General features: G+C 31.2%; 1 protein-coding gene across 1 annotated transcript; it reads left to right on the top strand.

The window, feature by feature from the left end:
- The first annotated feature begins 3,737 nt into the window (after positions 1-3,737).
- Positions 3,738-7,941, top strand: LOC109798615 (uncharacterized). The gene is made up of 5 exons (XM_083074255.1): positions 3,738-4,002; positions 4,070-4,818; positions 4,981-5,109; positions 5,959-7,525; positions 7,592-7,941. Exons 1-5 carry the CDS (start codon positions 3,738-3,740, stop codon positions 7,939-7,941), a joined length of 3,060 nt encoding a protein of 1,019 aa, XP_082930381.1.
- Positions 7,942-20,456: the final 12,515 nt, after the last annotated feature.

Here is a 20,456-nt window from a genome sequence, read left to right on the forward strand (position 1 = left end):
CAAATAATATTAAAGATAATTTAGGAATTTAATATTTTTTTTTTTAAAAAGGGAATGTATGTATAAAAAAATGGAAGTGTATATATCATGTTTAGGGTTTAGGGTTTATATATATATCATAAGCCTTTAGGGTATCATAGCAGAACAATTGCAACAAAGAAAATGGGCTTGAGAAGGCATACATTGGCCCAAGCGAAGAGAACAGTGAAAGAAAGTGTATTCAAGAGAAACACTGAACCACTTAACACACATTAATTAGGTGAATTTACACCTCTTTTTATTAATAAATACACCTACCTTTTCAAAAAAAAAAATATATATATATATATATATATATATATTTCAAATTTATTTCTCCTTTTTTAAATAATATTTTTTAAAATTTTGTTTTTCATTTACTCTCCTCTTCATTTATCACTTTCCTTTCTTCCAATATCCTATTTTCTTTTGTCGAAGATGCGGAAAAATAGAGAAAAATTATTTTGAATAATTAAATTAAAGGAAATCATATTTTAAGTAATTATATACATATATGGGTTTAATGGTAACACTCTATTAGTATAAAAAATTTTATACAATTAACTAACTAAAAATCGTTATTTGTATAACTTTTAGAGTATGATTGGAGGACATGATTTAGGGTGGATTAGAAGAGAAAATTGATGATTTGTAGAGAGTCGAAAAAAAGTTAGGTTATTTGAGGAGAGGAATTTGTGAGGATTTGAGGATAAATAGAGGTGAGTCCCATAGAGGAAAAAAAAATACTCCCTAAAAAGAGGAGATTTGCTAAGAATTTAAGAAAAAAGATAAATTTTTATATATTAGTTTTTTTTGTCTCATTTTACTAAATAATGATTGGATATAATAAAAATATAATTTTAAATTATTTTCTTTCTATTTCTTACATAATTCTACTGGCTAAAACCCTATTTTGGTCCCTTATAATCTTTTTTTTGTTTCAATTTAGTCCTTCATTAATTTTTTGTCTCAAATTGGTCCCAAATTAATTAATTGGTTTCAATTTAGTCCCAAATTAATTAATTAGTTTCAATGTGGGACTTCCGTCCAAATTATTTAAACGGAGTTAACTTTTGGCCACATGGATGTCACGTAGATGCATACGTGGCATCCACGTGGATGAGAAAATTCTTTTTAATACACCTGGACCCGGAACGGCCCGTTCTGAAACCGGAACGGGCCGTTCTGGTTGCAAAATTAAAACACCACCAGTGAAGCAGAACGGGCCGTTCTGAAATCAGGTTGTTCTGCTTTCAAAACGGGCCGTTCTAAAATCAGAACGGCCCGTTCCAGAGCTGTTGAATAAAATATTCTTTACTTAATTGTGTTTTTGATATTATAATTATGCAATTTTGATCTCTAAGGTTTTAATTGAGTAATTTCATTCCTTAAAAGATTATAATTGTGTAATTTTAGTCTCACAATTTTTAATTGAACAATTTTAATCTCTCAAATATCATAATTGTGGAATTTTAGTCTTTCTCATTAAAAATTTAATAATTTTAAAATTTTAATATATATATATATAATGTTTTAAAACTATATAATTGTTTGTTTATTTAAATTAACGTATATTATTTTTTTTTAATGTATCAAATGATATATATTTACTATTACTAAATAAATAAAATTTATATATTATTAGTATTTTAATATTACTGATAAATTAATATCAATAATATTTTTACCCTTTTTATAAATAAACTAATAATTTGATAAATATAACTTAATATATATTAATATACTTTTACAAAAATATAAATATATAAGATCAGATATATATTTCTAATTAATATACTTATATTTTTGTAAAAGTATATTAATATATAACAAGTTATATTTATCAAATTATTAGTTTATCTATAAATATATTAATAATATTATTGATATAATATCGAAAATTATAATATACGTTAATTTGAATAGATAAATAATTATTTAATTTTAAAACATTATATATATATATATATATATATATTAAAATTATTAATTTTTAATGGGAGAAACAAAAATCATACTATTATGATATTTGAGGGACTAAAATTGTTTAATTAAAAATTGAAGGACCAAAATCGCGCAATTGCAATTCTTTAAGGACTAAAATTATGCAATTAAAATCTTGGAGATCACAAAACTGCACAATTGTAATACTTGAGGGATAAAAAATGCAATTAAACCAATATTCTTAATTAATTTTATTAAAAAATATAATAATTAATAAGATAAAAGGAATATCACTTTATAATTTTTTGCAACTTATTTAAGATTAAAGGAATAAAATGATAAAAATTAATAACATAAACATAATAAAAGAAAATATAAAAAAAATTTAATATATTTATTTTATTGGATATAATAACATAATTAAAATATAATTAATAATATATATTTTATAAAATTATTAATATTTTATATATAAAAAAATAAAATAAAACCGGAACGGCCCGTTCTGGTGCATTTTGGGTGTGTTAATTTTGCACTTGGAACGGGCCGTTCCGGATGCAAAATTAACACACCAAAAGTGCACCCAGAATGGCCCGTTCCGGTTTCAGAACGGGTCGTTCTGGGTCCAGGTGTTTTCAAAAAAATTCTCATCCATGTGAATGCCACGTATGCATCTACGTGGCCAAAAGTTAACATCGTTAAAGCAATTTGGACGGAAAGTCTCACATTGAAACCAATTAATTAATTTAGGACTAAATTGAAACCAATTAATTAGTTTGGGACCAAATTGAGACCAAAAATTAATGAGGGACTAAATTGAAACCAAAAAAAATTATAAGGGACTAAAATAGGGTTTTAGCCTAATTCTACTTTATCAAATAATAACGAAATTTACTTTATTTCTTATTCTCTTTCATGACCTTCAATTCTTCCCCTCTCTCAAACAAAGCATCAAGATAATAATATAAAGGTTAACAAATTTATCATTTATGTGAATTATGATTAAATGATAGTGTAAAACAATTTTATACAGATAACATATCATCATTAAACTATATATATATATATATATATATATATATATATATATATATATATATATATATATGATGAGAGATATGTTTGATTATTAGAGAGAAAGAGATGAAATAACAAAATTCCAGTGACTGATTATGGGTTATGGATTATTGGATGATAGCATTATTCTCAGCCCTCAGCAACCACCTCCCGCATGTGTTGCCCCACGTCTCGCGTGTTTCTGTTATAAATTTGTTATAGGAATTCCGTACAAAATTTGTTATAGGAATTCCGTACATTATGAAGCACGTATTGCATTTTCTTTTCTTTTCTTTTCCCTTTCCTTGTATATAAAGGGCCTTTTGGCCTCTTTGTTAATAGTGAATCTTTCCATATTTTTCACGTTCGTTTTATGGTACTAGAGCTACTCATCATGAGAGCTTTGCTGCGCTCCTAACTTTTCGTTTTTCACCTCCAATCTTCTGACGATGACAGACCCTGATTTTGGAGATGTCTCTTATGTAATCAGTGCCATGAAGGACTCATAGAATCCCTTGAGCCCCTACTATCTACACCCTAGAGAGAACCCAGGAGCAGTACTGGTTTCCACTCAATTGGAAGGTGGAAATTATCACTCATGGAGCAGATTCATAAAGAGAGCTTTGCAATCGAAAAACAAATTTACGTTTGTCGATGGTTCAATTCCAATGCCTACACCTGAGGATGAATTATATGACGCGTGGGAGCGATGTAATGTCATGGTGATCTCATGGATCACCAGATCTGTCTCAGCACAAATTGCTCAAAGCACTATCTATATAGATAATGCGCAGGAATTGTGGCAGGATCTGAAGGATCGCTTTTCGAAAGGGGATTATTTCAGAACCTTCGACTTACTACAAGAAATTCACTCGATCAGGCAGGGAGATCGCAACATCTCCAGCTTTTTCACTGATTTAAAAATCTTATGGGAGGAGCTGGAATCTCTTAGGCCTATTCCTTCTTGCTTGTGTCAAGTGAAATGTACGTGATCTTCTTCCAACTATTAAGAAATATAGGGACTCTGAATATGTTATCTGTTTCCTGAAAGGTTTGAATGATCAATTTGCTACCATTAAAGCACAAGTTTTATTAATGGAACCTCTACCTACTATTAACAAAGTTTTCTCACTTATTCTTCAACAAGAGAGACAACTCACTGGAACCACTGCGATTGACTCCAACGTACTGATGAATATTAGCAGTAGTAATAGACCTATGACAGGTTCACCTAGCAATGCTAACCAAAATTTCAAGAGTGCTCAGTCAAGGGGCACTTTCTCTAACAATAGAGGAAGTAACATGAGAGGTAGAGGCAATTCCAGAGGTGGTTCTGTTAAGCCTAAGATTTGCACCTTCTGTTGTAGAGAAAGGCACACAGAAGACACATGCTACTTCAAGCACGATTTCCCCCCTGATTTTGTGTTCAACAAGCCCAGAAATGTCAATGCAAAGGTTAACAGTGCAGTCACTAATGATGTTGAGGAAGTCAATGATTGTGCAGAAGAAAATGAAGAAGTAAATGCTAATTCTAATTCAGATCCCACTCAAGCACCTAGTTACAGCTTCAGCCCAGAACAATATGCACAGATAACTGCATTGCTCAACAAATTGAACACTAATCAGGAACATCATAGTGCAAATCAGATTCATGGAGAAACTCAGATGCATAAGAATTCAGGTACTCTGTCTTGGATATTGGACACTGGTGCTACAGATCATGTTTGTCAATCCTTAACCTATTTTGATGCTTTCACTGCAATCAGGCCTATTCAGATTAAGCTACCAAATGGCTCTGTTGTGCTTGCTAAGTTCTGAGGAACTATTAGACTCTCTAGGGATTTTATGCTCTATGATGTTCTCTATGTACCTGAATTCAAATACAATTTAATTTCCATTCCCAAACTTACTAAGACAATTAAATGCAAGCTAATCTTTGATGATTTACATTGTGTGATTCAGGATATGACTACCTTAAAGATGATTGAGCGTGCTGATGTTCAAAATTGCTTATATGTCCTTAGCCAACCTACCAAGCTTCAAGCACCAAATCAACACATAATCAACTCCATTATAGCTAAAAAACCCACTGTACCTTTCTTTGATTTGTGGCATTTTAGATTAGGTCACCCCTCCATTCTAGTATTACAAAATATATGTAAACATTTCCCTTTTATTAAGTTTGATTCAATGAAAGTGTGTGATTACTGTCATTTGGCAAAACAATCCAAACTCCCTTTTCCCCCTGGTATTCATAAAAGTTCTGCACCTTTTGATCTTATTCATATGGATATATGGGGACCATTAGCCATTTCTTCCATTCAAGGCCATAAATACTTTCTCACTATTGTAGACGACTTCACAAGACACACATGGTTGTTCCTTATGAAATCTAAACATGAAACCAGAATTTTAGTCAAGAATTTCATTACTCTTGTCCAAACTCAGTTTAATAAAAGAATAAAAATCCTTAGAACCGACAATGGGCTTGAATTTTCCATGTCTTCCATCTATCAGGATTTAGGTATAATTCATCAAACATCTTGTGTGGAAACACCACAACAAAACGTAGCTGTTGAAAGGAAGCACAGACACATTTTGAATGTCACTCGATCCCTTTTATTTCACTCAAAATTACCTAAATCATTCTAGAGTTTTGCAGTCAATCATGTTGTTTTTCTTATTAACCGATTACCCTCTCCTGTCCTAAACCAACTAAGTCCTTTCCAGCTACTATACAACACCAAACCTAACCTAAATGACTTGAGAGTTTTTGGTAGTTTATGCTTTGCATCCACATTACAACAACATAGAACCAAACTTGATCCTAGAGCCAAAAAGTGTTTATTCCTTGGTTTCAAACCAGGAACCAAGGGATACATTGTATTTGACCTTCAAACCAGAGAAATCTCCATTTCTAGGAATGTGATATTTTATTAGCACATATTCCCCTTCATTCCTGACAAAGTTCCTGATTTTTCCTCCCTTAACCTGCCAAATAAAAGTACATCACACTCCTACATTGACTCACTAGATTTTCTCACCTTTCACAAGCCTCCTACACCACAGCAACAAATCTCACATGAACCATCACCCACTTATCAAGTTCCATCATCCTCTCACACCATGCCTAACCAATCCGTGACAACCCCACGTCCTGCTCATTCACCTCAGCAACCACCTCCTTTGCCACTTAGAAGATCACAGAGAATACCTTTTTCACCTACCTACCTCAAGGACTTCCATTGCAATTTTCTTACATCATCACCTCAGTTGTCCAAAGGTATTTCTCATCCTCTTTCTTCTGTTATAAATTATAACACATTGTCATCATCACATTTGCATTATGTCTTATCTCTTTCCACTCATGAGGAGCCTAAGTTTTATCATCAAGCTGTCAAGTCACAAGAATGGGTTGTTGCAATGAAGGCTGAAATTGATGCTTTGACAGCAAACAACACCTGGACCATTGTTGATTTAACTTCTGGCAAGCATCCCATTGGCTGCAAATGGGTTTATAAGATCAAATACAGATCAGATGGCTCAGTGGAAAGATACAAGGCAAGATTGGTTGCCAAAGGGTTCACGCAAACTGAGGGACTTGATTACTTTGAGACATTTGCCCCTGTTGCAAAATTAACCACTGTCAGACTTTTATTGGCTGTTGCTTCTTCTCAGACTTGGTTCTTACACCAATTAGACGTCAACAATGCTTTTCTACACGGTGACTTAGAAGAAGAAGTGTATATGACTATTCCACAGGGTGTTGTGTGCTCCAAGCCTAATCAAGTTTGCAAATTGCATAAATCTTTATATGGGCTCAAACAAGCAAGTAGGCAATGGTACAACAAGCTCTCTACATGTCTTCTTTCTTTTGGTTACAAGCATTCACCTCATGATCACTCCTTATTCACCAAGACAGCTAATGGCCTTTTCACTGCTCTACTTATATATGTTGATGATCTTATCCTAGCAGGCACAGATATTTATGAGATAAACTCAGTAAAGCAACATTTGCATGATTCCTTCAGAATTAAAGACCTAGGGCCCCTGAAGTATTTTCTTGGTCTTGAAATTGCTAGGAGTTCTACGGGTATCACTGTTAGTCACAGAAAGTATGCCCTTGACATACTTTCTGATTCTGGTTTCTTGGCCTCCAAGCCAGTTCCTTCTCCCATGGTCAAAACGCTAAAGCTTCATAATGATGATAATGATCTATGTGCTAATCCTGGTGAGTACAGACAGCTTGTTGGTCGCTTGCTTTATCTCACAAACACCAGACCTGACATCAGTTATGCTGTACAACAACTTAGTCAGTTCATGGCAGCTCCCACCACCGCTCATCTTAAGGCTTTTCACCGTATCCTCAGATATATCAAAGGCAAACCAGGCCAAGGTTTGTTCTATCCTGCCTCTTTTCCCTTACAACTTAAGGCATTCAGTGACTCTGATTGGGCAGCCTGCATTGACACACGGAAATCAATTTCTGGATATTGCATTTTTCTGGGCAATTCCCTTATTTCTTGGCGTTCAAAGAAGTAAAGCACTGTGTCTCGTTCTTCTTCCGAGGCAGAGTACAGGGCCTTAACATCAACATCTTGTGAGATTCAATGGTTGACTTACTTGCTTACCAATCTTGTTATCCCCTTCACTGCTCCAGCCTTGCTTTTCTGTGATAGTGCCTCAGCTCGTCACATTGCTGCCAATTCTGTATTCCACGAGCGCACCAAAGACATCGACATTGATTGTCATGTGGTTCGTGAGCATTTGCAAAATCACTTGCTTCATCTACTTCCCATTTCTACTACTGAGCAGCCTGATGATCTATTTACCAAAGCTCTTGATCCATCTCCCTTCTCTCACTTACTGTCCAAGCTTGGAGTGCTTGACATACACTCCAGCTTGAAGGGGGGTATTGGATGATAGCATTATTCTCAGCCCTCAGCAACCACCTCCCGCATGTGTTGCCTCACGTCCCGCGTGTTTCTGTTATAAATTTGTTATAGGAATTCCGTACAAAATTTGTTATAGGAATTTCGTACATTATGACGCACGTATTGCATTTTCTTTTTCTTTTCTTCTCCCTTTCCTTGTATATAAAGGGCCTTTTGACCTCTTTGTTAATAGTGAATCTTTCCATATTTTTCACGTTCGTTTTATTACATGTATCAGAACAAGAGCTAGGCACGGTATTTTGGTTGTCCTAGGTGTGGTTCATTAGATTCAGATAATTAACTACTACCTATAACAATAAGGTATTTGTTAGTCTGTTTTGTGATTATAGGCAACTGTACAAAGTTGACAATATGAGTAAATATTATTAAAAGACATTTCAATATTTAGCATAATTCATATTCATCGTAACTCAACAAACATAAAATTGAGTTGCATATAATATACATTAAAACTATGAAAGGATATTTAATCAAACACGTTATCTATATGCAAAAAAAAAAAAAAAAAAAACTAAGAATGAATAAAAATATGTTGAGTATAGATTGTAACCGCGCAATAATCTTAGTATAGCATAATAAATAAATTATGTTTCTATTTATTTTTCTGTCATCATTTTACTAAATTATCCTAATAGTAATTTTTTTAAAAAGAAAGGCTTTTAGTAGCTTAAATAGAAAATTTTGGAATAAATAAAAGAATATCAAATGATAAAACCATTTAACTTTATTTATAGAAATTTCAAGTGTTTAATTTAGTTTGATAAAAACTAATTTTCTAATTAAGCTTTTGAAACTATAATTCATTCATGAGTGATCAAGTCATAAATAGATGAATATGTAATAGTATACTTACAAAAATACATAAACATATATTTATTTATAACATAAATATATGAGAATGAATATTTACAATTAATCTCAACAAGAATGGAGTTTAGCCACTCCTAATAAACATGATTACGAAAGCAAATAGGATGAAAAGAATGAAGAACCAACATATAATGTTCTAAATCCAGTCTTTCATATCACAAAATTTTTTTTCATAATGTATGTAATCTAGAGTTGTCAAAACAGGTCAGTCAGGTCTGTTTGGTCTATCCCACCTCAATCCACTTTTTAAATGGGTTGACTCGACCCAACCTACCACAGATTGGTGGACTAAATGGATCGGCTCACCAACCCATCTAATTTAAAAAAAAATCTAATTTAAAATAAATTTCAATCTAAAATAATTTATAATCTAAAGTAAAAATTGTCAAATTAAGTATCATGCATACAACATTAAACTTAAATTAAACTTTGAATAATCAAAAAATAAAAATAAAAATCCTTTCATGTGAATGATTTTTCATCAATATTAAATTTCATTGGAGGTTTGAGTAAATAAATTTCTAGTAATTTCAAGCTGTTTAACATTGACTTTATCTTTATTTACAAAAAATAATAGTATTTTGTTAAAATAATATATATTATAATAAATGGTCAAGTGGGTTGTTAGTGAGTTGGGTTGATGGAGGTGAAAATGGGTTAGGTGCATGGTGGGCTGGGTCAAAAGTGGGTCGGGTCACATTTTTTGACCCATTATGATTTTTTTTTCATTTTTTGGCCCAATCCAGCCCGTTTTCAAGGTGGGCTGGGTTGGCCCACGAGCCGAAACCCACATTGAGGAGTCAAATGTGTGGAAAGCCATGTTGGATGGCGGTGTAGCTAGAGGCTACTTTTGTAAAAGGTTTTGTTAAGTTGTTTAACCGACAATTTATGGTTTTTATTTTTATAGTGTTGGATGGTTGTACATATATATAAATATATGTGTGTGTTGGTGCATATATCTAGGTATTGTGATTATTTTAATCCTAGTTAATTAGTTATTTTTGTTGCTAGTCACTACAAAAAAAATGGCATTTAGCGACTACCAAAATCAGTTGCTAAATTTCTTAAATCGGTCGCTATTTACCTTAGCGACCGAATTTAAGTAGTCGTAAAAACCTGGTCGCAAAGCTATATAGCGACCAAAAAATTTTCGGTCACTGTTCAGTGATAAAAAATTTTGGTCTCTATTTAGCGACCGAAAATTTTGGTTGCAAAACGGTTGCAATGATTTTGATCGCTGATGTGTGTGGGGACCAAATTAGAGACCGAATAAATCGGTCGCTAAAGATTTATTTTTTATTTTATTAAATTTTATAGACGTCGCAAATTCGGTCTCTACGAAACGCTCATATTTGGCCTCTCAAGGATTCTATTTCACAATACTTCACTTTTCAGCATGTTTTGTCCTTAATTACATAGTTTTTGGGAAACTTCCCAGAAGGTCACCCATCCCTATATTACTCCAAGCCAAACACGCTTAACTGTGGGGTTCTGATAAGATAAGCTATCAAAAAGCAGATGCATGTTGTCAGTATAGGTAGCACAAATTAATTCATTTAAGTCATCCTTAACTATACAATCTCAACTTATACTATCTTTGGATCCTTCTCATTTCGATGTGTCCGGACTGTTATAATATATAATAATATATATATAATAATTATATTACTAATAATAATAATTATATTATATTTAATTAATATTTATTTATATATATACTTATTTTTATAATTAACAATCTACTTATTTCTATTTAAAATTAATATTATGATACAATTTAAATTATTTATTAAAATTTAAAAGTTTAAATAATAATTTTTATATTTTAAAATGAGAAGGGTTATAATAACACTGATATAACTTTTACTAAGGATTACACCACTCAATAACTTTATACTAAATGTGAATTTTGTAAATCCAACCGTTAGATTGAAATATCACTTTATATGTTTATATCAAGTTTTGTTAAAATTGAACAACTTGAAGGTAATCAAAGTGCTCATATTTTAGTATATTTTGAAATGTATATATTACATCAATTTTATTTTACAAGAATGGAATATCAAATCATCTTGAATTCATATAAAATTTTGTATATATGATCTAAAGAGTAAAAAACTTTCAATCTAACGGTTGAATTTATAAAATTAACATTTAATATAAAGTTATTGAGCAATATAATACTTAGTAAAAATAGAATCATGTCTCCTCAAAGAAGCGATATCTACCTCAAAGTAGTACGAACATAATCGAAGATAGATGGTATAACATATTTTAAGTAATTGATCTCATGTGTTATTGGTGTATATATTTATATATATAATTGATTTTATAATTTTTATTTATTAAACTAATGGAACATTAATTATGTTTTATTAATTTTAGATTTGTTTGATAAATTTTTATTAATCCTTATATAAGCCAATTATTTTAAATTTGCTGGAACTAATGTACATTTATATCAATTGAACTAGATGTTTAAGTCAATTTTGAAAATAATAATTAAAATAGAATAAGATTTATGAAAAGAAGTTTATTTACCTTAACAAAATTGGAAAGCACAATAAATTATGTATTTTCATATTATCTAATAATATAATAAAATATTATGCATGATAAAAGAGAAATAAGTTTCTCAAGAGAAAAATAAATAAATTTTTTATATAAATTATTATTTAAATTAGTCTAATTTTTTTTTAAGATTCAATTAAAAAGATTATTATTTAATTTTCTTTTATAGCATTATGTTTCTCATTTTTTAATACATCATGATATATTAATTATCTATTTTAAATTATATAATTTGTATTATTTTAAAAAATAAATTAATTTTATTGGGAGGGTAATGATTTTTATTTCTTATCATTAATATTTTTATCATTATAAAAATAATATTATATATTTTTATATTTGCTTTCATTTAAAAGAAATATATTTTTAAATTTTTTAAAAAATTTACATTTAGCAACCGATTTTAATTTGGTCGCTAAAATTACTATAAATAATAATATTTTTATTTTTTTAACGACTGATTTTAATTTGATCGCTAAAATTATTATAAATAATAATATTTTTTATTTTTTTAGCAACCGATTTTAATTTGGTCGCTAAAATTATTATAAACAATAATATTTTTATTTTTTAAGCGACGGATTTTACTTTAGTCGCTAAAATTATTATAAATAATAATATTTTTATTTTTTTAGCAATCGATTTTAAGTTGATTGCTAAAATTATTATAAATAATAATATTTTTTATTTCTTTAGCCACCGATTTTAATTTGGTCGCTAAAATTATTATAAATAATAATTTTTTTTATTTTTTTAGCGACCGAAACCGTTCCATTTCTATTTTAACCAACAATTATTATTTTAGCGACCGATTAAGCGACTGATTATTGGCCACTAAAAATTTCGGTCGCTAAGTCGGTTGCTAAATAAAGTTTGCAACCAAATCAGATTCGGTCGCTAATTATGTCGCTATTAATGACGGAAAAAAATCGGTCGTTAATTTAGGTGGTTAAATTAACTTTTTTTTATAGTAAGTTGTTGATCTGTTAAATGTAGTAACCATAGCAGGTCATTACAACTTCTTCCTTTTTTATTAAAGTTACTTCAATTCCTTTCTCCTTCTAAAATCTACAAAACCAACATGTACTAAATCAAAGTATACGGAAAAAAAAAGGGGAAAAGGGAGAAGAAAAAATAATAGTTATGATTTTGTTTTTGAAGAAAGTGAGAAGAAACTACCTCGCATTTGATATCACCAAAGAAGGATTATAACATGAAGCATGTTGTTAGGTGCTACACGAATGAGGCAATAAATAAAAGTATCTCTTTAGGTGGTTCACCTATTTCCAAGTAATATCAATTGTAGGATATATAATTTTAAATTAAATGACTGAGGTTTTGTGGACTAAATTTATATCCATGCCCTTTTATAAAATAGTTAGATTGTTAATGAATGGTAAAAGGAGTTGTTGATCCAGAAGGTAATATAGTGTCGTTGCAATTTCTGGTTATAGGAGCTTTTGAACATGGTTATTTGTTTGTTTATTGTCATACCTTGCTTGACACCAAAAATGAAAAAAAAAAAAAAAAAAAAACCCTTTCACTAGAAAAAATGGTGAGTTCTTATAATACCTAAATGAAAACACTCTCCCTCTCCAATACCGCCATGGTGAAGCCACCCTCTCCATCATTAAACTTTGCTCGAACACAAAATTAGAACTCTTCAACATAAAATCTCGTACAACGCATAATAGAAAATCAACATAGTCATCAACCTATACAATTTTGATCGTTGAAGAGAATCATACACCCAACACAAAAGAAAACAAGAAAATAAAAAAAAAAAAAACTCATGAGATTGGAAACCCACCACCATCTACAATCAGACCAAGTAGTACAAAAAAAAAAAAAAAAAAAACCTAAACAACCAGAGATCTGAAACAAAAAAAAATCTAAGAGTGCAAATGAAAACATAAGAAATGATGGGGAAAAAACAAAGAAAAGTATTCGTCACCAAAACTTAGCATGAAGAACGCCATGACAACAATTTTTTACCATTTCATGCAGACACAATTCTTTCGAGAAACCCTCGTATTCTTTACCATTGTGAGAACTTCATCCTAAAGTACAAGTTTATTGTTGGAGCACCCTTATAATTATCAGATTTAATATCTTTTTTGATAAATCTAGATTTTATTTTCATTGGTTGGGAGTAACACAAACTCGTCACCGTCCTCCTCATCCATGTGGTGGCAATGGTTTTTGGAGGAAGAGTCTCATACATGCTCATCGTGAGCATGAAAAGTGTGTCATGGGATGTGTGATTAACATCGAGGAGCATGTAGTGGGGCTTCAACGATATGATGAAGATAAGGGCAAATTCCGACAAGACTAATGATCTTCAGAAAAGGTGTTGGAAAAATTTTATTAATAATATTTTATTATTATTTACTATTATGTCAAAGTTTATATTTGTAATATAAACAAATATGTTTAAATAAAACAAAATCTAAAATTATTAAATACTAATAAAAAATTATAAAATAAATTATTTAATAAAATATTATTTTTTTAAAAATTTGCTATTTCACCCATGAGGAACTTGCTGAGGTGCTTCATGGTAGAAGTTGTAACACAATGCATGAGGAGAAAGCATGTTCTTTTGTGAAACTTGAAAGTGTGTGTGGTTCTTAATTAGAATACATTCATCTTCTTTTCCTTTTTCTTCTTTTAACTCTTCGAGAATCCTTGAGTGGTGGTGCTAGTGATTAGTTACTAGTACAAACCTTTGGAGATGAGAATTAGTAGTGTGAACTTGGAAACTTGGAAACACTCTCTTTTTCCTTCTTCCTCTTCTTTATTTTTGGCGGGCTTAGAATCGAGGTAAGAGAAACTAGGTTTAATTGTGAATGAGATGATTTAATTTCATGTTGTTGGTTCTGATTATGTATGAGCGTATGGTTGGTAATTTTCAAAATGGCATGACAGATGGATGGGTTTTGGTTGTTGTCAAGGTGGCTGAAATGGTTTTGATGATCTGGATTGTATATATTGTTGCATGTTAGGATTATTGTGCACAATGAATTTTTGAGAATGTAAATGTATGAATTGTGGAGTTGCATGCATGTATTGTGGTATGAGTTGATCAAATTTTCAATGGTTAAGATGGTTATTAGGTTGTTGTTTTTTAGCTTTGAATATGCAGGTTTCTAGCCTTACTCACGCAAAGCACCCATAGGAGTTGTTCAAAGCAAGAAAGTGCGACCATTTTAGGAAAAGTCTCTAACTTGGATTATTTTGAGCAAATTATGATTGCTCAAAGTGATTTCTTAAGGCTCAAAGCGTGAACCTACTCACTTAGAGCAAGTGAAGGTGGAAGTCCAAGGATAGTCCCCGACTTTGCTTACTTAGAGCAAATTGTTGAGCATTTTGAGTGAGTTTTGTTGCTTAGAGTAAGGATGACGTCGCTTCAGGTGACAAAACCAAGGCTTCTAGGGGTGCCCTCTGTCTTGGCTTGCTCCAAGTGAGTTTTCGTGATGCTCAGAGCAAATATGCATTGCTTAGAGCAAGACTTGTGGGTGTTTAAAGCACTTGGTTCCTTCTTTGTTGTACAAATTGGATGTGTTTTTGAAGATTGGAGGTTAATTTAATACTTGTATGGTGATTATACATTGATCTAAGATAATGCATGTTGATGATTTAATCATTGATGATTAAATGTTTATGGGGAACATGAATAGAAAAATGCTTGAGTCTACTTCATGTTGTATGATGTAGGATGAATTGTTAAGCATTGATATTCTATGTATGAAAAATATACTATAAATTGCATGGTTGGAGTGTTGAGTATGCATTTGTATGTTATTATTGAATAAGTTGTTGAGCATTGGTATGCTACTTTGAAAGAGTTGTTTGGTATTGGTATGATATGTATGATTGGTGTGATTTGATCTCTATATGCATTAACTTAGGGTAATGTATATAGAAAATACATGAGAATGTTGCAAGGATTAAAACATGTTGATTGACATAAGACTAGAAGAGAGAATGTTGTTTAGAAAGTTGAAGATCCAATTTAGGGAATCTTGTTTTGGCGCTCTAAGTGGCCAATTGTTGAAAACCCTTCTTGAGTAGGTCTGAAACTCTTTGAATGGATTTTGTTGAGTCTTTTCTAGATCCTTAATCAATGTGAAGTAAAATATGAAGTCGAGGGTTATCATTCTTAAGTGATTACTGGAATGGTTGTGTGGTTCCTTGTAGATAGTTAGTGGACTAACTTTATAAGTGACTTGGTAATGCATATTAAGGTTGTGATACACCTATATCCAGCTAAATCTTGACGGTGGAATCAGACTTTTCTAGTGTAAGTGACGATACTCAAGAAATCAAATGAGGGATTTGTATCTCATTTTAGTTGTGGATCCGGCAAGCGTGTATGACATGAAACCAATTAGGGTTGATTCGGTAGGGTTAAGCCACTTAAACTACTCAAGTGTATTAGGAGACTTACGTAGGTAAATGTGTGACGACACATTAGTTGATGTGTACACATATGATGTGTTATTGATTGATGTGTTCATATGCAGTGGATGATTGATTTATTGGATGATATGACTTGGTATGAGTTTGATTGCTTAGTGTGTAGCTTTCAAATAGGTTGATGTTTAGCATGGTCGTGGCTAAGGTAGCCTTTGAGGCCATTACCTTAGGCCTCCAGTCTTAGTTTTTTTTATTTATTTAATTTTTTAATTTTTTAAAAAATAAATAATTTTAATATAAATAATTAAATAATATGTTTTATTATATTATAATTAATTAGTTAATGTATAAGATCATATAATTATTTAAAATTGATATATGCACACATAAATATTATAATAAGATTATTAATTTGTGAAATTTTATCCCCTAAAAAAAATTTGTGAAATTTTATTATAATTTAAAAGTTATTTTACATTTATTTTAAATTTCAATAAAAAAAAATGGTATCGAAATGAATATAAGGTTTAATTTCTATAAAAATAGTATGACTTATATACATATAAAAAAAATTAACGAAAATGATAGTGATAAGATCGTAAGAACATTATGTTAATTTGGTTATTCTAATTTTTATAGTTTTAATTATTTTATTATATTCACTCTATATTATAAAAGATTTTAAAATATAAAATCAATTTAAGAAAATTATTTAAATTTCAATAATAAGATTTTTGAAAATAAAATATTGTCTTAATTTTATATTAGTGGTCATGAATTTTTTTCTCTAATTTGAAAATGTTAAAAATTACTAAAAAAAATAAATTAGTGTTCCATTAGAAGTATTGAATATATTAAAAAATTAATTTATTAAATTTTGCAATAAGTGTTTATAAAATATATTACAATGTAGTAATTGAATTAGTTACCGTTAGATGTTAAAATTTTTTAATTATTAATATTTACTTAACAATTTTATTAATTAAAAATAAAAGTAAAAATTATTTAATTAAATGAGAATAAAAAAAATAAAAAAATTTGTCTTAAGCCCAAAATTTGTTAGACACAGTCTTGATTGTTTAGTAAATGGTTGTATGAGGTGAATTATGAATGATTTATTTATTGATGAGTAGTATAGATTCATTTTTCTATACTTGTATATTTTTTAAATTTAGTAATTCTTGTATGTTTTTCATGACTTGAACTGCGATAATCATGATTTTTAAAAAAATAGCACAAAGTTAACTAGAGCAAACTTTTGAAAGATGTTGTAAGGTCATGTTAATGATGTAATCGATGACTACTCATTTTGTTGGTCTTAACATTTGACTAACAACTTAAATTTTATATTATATTTTACTAAATAACTATACATATTATATTATATATATATATATATATATATATATATATATATATATTTATTTATTTATTTTAAAGCTTGCAGAAGAAGGTATTTAGGAGACGAGAAAGAAAGTGGAAGAAAAGAAAATCAGAGTATGTATGTTTGATGAAAGTGACATAATTGGGTTTGGTAGGTGATAGATCATAAAAGTGGTGTTCCAGATTTTATTTTATTTCGTATATGATAGCGTCTTGTGTTTGGGGTGAAGCCTACGTAGTCCCAATAAGAAAGCCAAGTGAGAGAATTTTGTGACAGAATTTTTATTTATTTTTTAATTAACGAATGCGATATATCATCCATATGATGGTGGCAAATTAAATTCCATAGTTAAAATCCTGTCCACATCCAAATTATACTAATACTTTGGAATTTGGTTTAACTTTCTGTCAATTGAGTTTTGACTAACTAATAGGTATATAATAATGTTTGATTTGATGCTTTTTAATATATCATTAATTTTCTGTTAAGTAATTTTGGAGAAGTCATTTCATATTTATTATTTAAAAAAAAGGATAATAAACCTAACTACTCACATATTTGAATAGTTTTATTAATTAAAAGAGTTGCACATATACCATGAGTATAATATATTATAAGTTTAAGTATGTTTTAATTTTTTAAATTTAGGATAAATTTATTTTTAATTTTTCAAATTTAAGATTAATATTTTTAATTTTTATAATTTTTAAAAAAATGTATTTTGATCTCTAAAAAATTAGTAGATAAATTTTATATGACAATATTTAATAATTTTAAAAATAAAATTCATGTATAAGAATTAAAATATTTTTTAAAAATTATATAAACTAAATAAACTAATTTTAAATTAATATATTTAAGTATATTTATTTATAATATAATTTAAACATTGAAAATAGTTTTTTTTTTTTAATTTTATTAATATAAAAATAAATTTTTATCATTTTCAATGTATACTTGAAATACTAAATTATATATATATATATATATATATATATATTATTTCCACAGCCTAAATTTTTGGGATCATGAACTTATATAAAGTGTAACGTAGTTAGTAGATTGGAACGGGACGTTCCCAAATTGGAACAGGCCGTTTCAAACTACTAAAACAATGGTGATTTAGTAGTCCAAAACGGGTCATTCCCAAACTGGAACGGGTCGTTCCAAACTACTAAATAAGCCTATAAATCCTAGTTGAGAACGGGTCGTTCCAAACATGACCTTTATGGGTTAAAATGCAACCCTAGAACGGGCCGTTCTGGTTTGAGAACGGGTCATTCTGGATGTGAATTTTACACATGACAAATGAGTGCAGAACGAGCCATTCCAGATTCGAAAAGGGTCGTTCTGGCCACTCCAGACTTTTATAAATAGGTCACATGCATGCAGTTGAGGAGAAGAGAAAAAAGTGGACTTAGAGAGAAGTTTTAGAGAGAAGGAATCTAGGTCTGTGAGCTCCTTTCTCTCCCGAATTTCTTTGTATGATTCTTCTTCTCCTCTAGATCACTAATCTCTTCTGTCTTCTCTTGGAATTCAGGCTAGGAAGCTTGCTTTTGGAGGATTGAAGTTTTGGGTTGAGCTTCAGAAGGAAATTCTACTTCTTCTTCATTTTTGGCTATTTTGAGCCAATTTTCAGGTGAGGGAAGTTGCATGTGATTTTAGTGACTCAATTGATGCACGAAAGTCGAGGATCCATGGCTGGATCGAAGAATTCGCTCATTTTTCAGGGTTTTGGGAAAAATGGGGTTTTTGGGGATTTTGATGCATCGGATGGGTGCATGTTGAAATTGATATTGTTTTTGAGTTGTATGGAGTCCATGCATTGTATTTCTTGGTTTGCATATGGTTGGTTTTGCTGATTTTCAAGTGTTGGAAGAAATTTTCGAAGTGTTGGAGGCTGCTATTTGAGTTTGCGCTAGGCACAGTTCTTGGCACCGGGCGTGCTTTCATTAGAGGCACCCATTTCTCGATCATGCCGGGGGCGAGGTTATTCGCGCCGGGCATGATTGTAAATGGGGGGTGTCACGCTGGACGTGAGAAAAACCACGTCGGGTGCGATATTAGATAGTGAACCTATTTGTGTTTTTTTTACTGGCGTGGCGCCGGGCGCAAGGTTGATGCGCCTGGCACGGAGACCTCTGAAGGTCTCTATGTGGACGATGCTGGGCTCAGGTGAGCGCGCCGAGCGTGGAGAGACTCTTGATGGTCTTTATTTGGAGCACGTCGGGCGCATGGTGGGTGCGCCGGGCATGGAGACTCTTAGGAGTCTCTGTCTTAAGGACGTCGGGCGCGAGTTGAACGCGTCGGGCGTGGATGAGTTTTAGGACTCTCGGGTTGGGATTAGGTTGGGCGCGCTCAGGCTGCGCCGAGCGTGAACATGTTTATGAATGAAATGATGCTAATGCATGTTAAGTTGAAGTTTTGGATCATGTATGTATGATATATGATGTATGGTGAGGTGTGATTCATATGTATGCTTGGTAATGATATATGTGAATGTTTAAATATGATATGACATGAGTATATGTTCATATGAGTATGATTATTGATCCTGATGGTGGATTGACCATGTATGATGAATGATGTATTATTGCATGTGATGCCTTATGGCATGAGTATGATTATTAATCATGATGGTAGATTGATCATGTATGATGTATGATGCATTATTGCATGTGATGCCTTATGACATGAGTATGATTATTGATCATGATGGTGGATTGACCATGAATGATGTATGATGCATTATTACATGTGATGCCTTATGGCATGTGTCTAGCCTAGAACTTGAGGAGAGGGAAATATTTTTGAACTAGAAGAGCTCACATAGAGTCTCTTGAGAGTGGTGCTTTGATAGGCCACTGATTATGAGAGTGGTGCTCAGGTAGGGCACTAGTTTGAGTGAGTCTCCTCTAAGTCCTTAGCTAGTGTTGGAGCAGAGTATGAGGTCGAGGGTTATTCCCTTAACCAAGTATTGGGGAAGGTGCGTGGTTCCTTGCGGATAGTCGGTGGGCGAACTCCACAAGTGACTTGGTAATGCATGCCAATGTCGTGGTAAGCCTGTACCCAGCTGTGCTATACCTGACGGTGGAACCGGACTTCCAATTGTGTAAGTGATATCATCCGAGTAAACTCGAGGGAGGATTTATATCCTGTTTAGCTGTGATCAAGCAAACGCATTTGGTGTGAAAATGGTTGGGTTGGTTTCATTAGGATTGGGATGTCACTTACACTAC

The sequence above is a fragment of the Cajanus cajan genome, chromosome 5 (genome assembly GCF_000230855.2).
Source record: "Cajanus cajan strain Asha chromosome 5, NIPB_CcT2T_4, whole genome shotgun sequence".
Taxonomy (NCBI): domain Eukaryota; kingdom Viridiplantae; phylum Streptophyta; class Magnoliopsida; order Fabales; family Fabaceae; genus Cajanus; species Cajanus cajan.